This window comes from Lepidothrix coronata, unplaced genomic scaffold, assembly GCF_001604755.1.
Source record: "Lepidothrix coronata isolate B3197 unplaced genomic scaffold, Lepidothrix_coronata-1.0 Scaffold4196, whole genome shotgun sequence".
NCBI lineage: Eukaryota > Metazoa > Chordata > Aves > Passeriformes > Pipridae > Lepidothrix > Lepidothrix coronata.
In genome coordinates this window covers 1-1,124 of record NW_016694376.1, presented here as the reverse complement: position 1 = coordinate 1,124, position 1,124 = coordinate 1, and the positions used below count along the sequence as shown (strand labels likewise).

General features: G+C 77.0%; 1 protein-coding gene across 1 annotated transcript; it reads right to left on the bottom strand.

Moving 5' to 3' along the window:
- Window positions 1-21: 21 nt before the first annotated feature.
- Window positions 22-891, bottom strand: LOC108492006 (myeloid-associated differentiation marker homolog). The gene has a single exon (XM_017803789.1). It carries the CDS (start codon window positions 889-891, stop codon window positions 22-24), a length of 870 nt encoding a protein of 289 aa, XP_017659278.1.
- Between the last annotated feature and the right edge of the window lie 233 nt (window positions 892-1,124).

The following is a 1,124-nucleotide window of genomic DNA, read 5'->3' as shown; positions in this document are numbered from 1 at the left end:
CCCCCCCCGGGGGTGCCCCCCTCACGCCCGGAGCAGCACCAGCCTGCCCGTCTGGCCCAGGTCGACGCCGAAGGCCACGAGGTTGAGGCCGCTGAGCACGGCCACGAGCACGGTCCTGTCCCAGGGGCAGGTCGGGGGGCAGCCGTAGGGCCGGCGCGCCCGGCCCCCCATGTCCTCGGAGAAGCCGTAGAGCGCCCAGAGCACCGTGGCCGCCCCGTAGGCCACCACGCCCAGCCCCGCGTAGACCCCCAGCCCCCAGCGCAGCCCCTCGGGGTCCCGCATCCACCCGCACCAGCCCCAGCCCAGCAGGCAGCCGCCCACCAGCAGCACGCCCAGCACGAAGGACACGCAGAAGATGCCCAGGCACCAGCGCCAGGCCGCCGGGCCCGAGGCCGCGTCCAGCTCGGCCGCCAGCCCCAGCAGCAGCAGGGCCAGGAAGGCCTCGGCCACCTTGAGCAGCCCCGAGGGGGTGGCCAGGTACGGGGCGGCCTCGCCGGGCCGGGCGCGGTCGCGGGCCACCTCGGCGACGTAGGCCAGCGTGGCCACGGCCGAGAAGGCGGCGGCGGCGGCGCGGAGGGCGCGGGGCCGGCCCTGGTCGCCCTCGCGGCCCCGCAGGTGGCCCAGCGGCCACAGCACGGTGGCGGCGGCGCAGGCCAGGGCGGCGGCGCAGGCCAGGGCCAGCGGCACGTCGCGGCGGGGCGGCGGCCGGCGGAAGGCGTCGTTGGCGAGGAGGAGGAGGGTGAGCACGAAGGACAGGGCCCAGGCCGACAGGCAGCCGTCGCCCTCGCCGGGCAGCCACGGGCCGGCGGCCGAGGCCAGAGACAGGGCCAGGAGGGCGCTCAGGGCCTGGACGCAGCGCAGGGGCGACGGCGGGCGGCACGGGGCGGGCATCCCGGGGGCTGGGGGGGGAAAACAGGGGTTAGGGGGTACTGGGGGGTACTGGAAACAGCGGGTAGGGAGGGGGATTGGGGGTCTGGGGGTATTGGGGGTATGGACACAGTGCAGGGGGGACAGGGGGTGGCACGGGGCGGGCATCCCGGGGGCTGGGGGGGAAAAACAGGGGTTAGGGGGTACTGGGGGTACTGGGAATATCCGGGCACTGAGGGGGATTGGGGGTCTGGGGG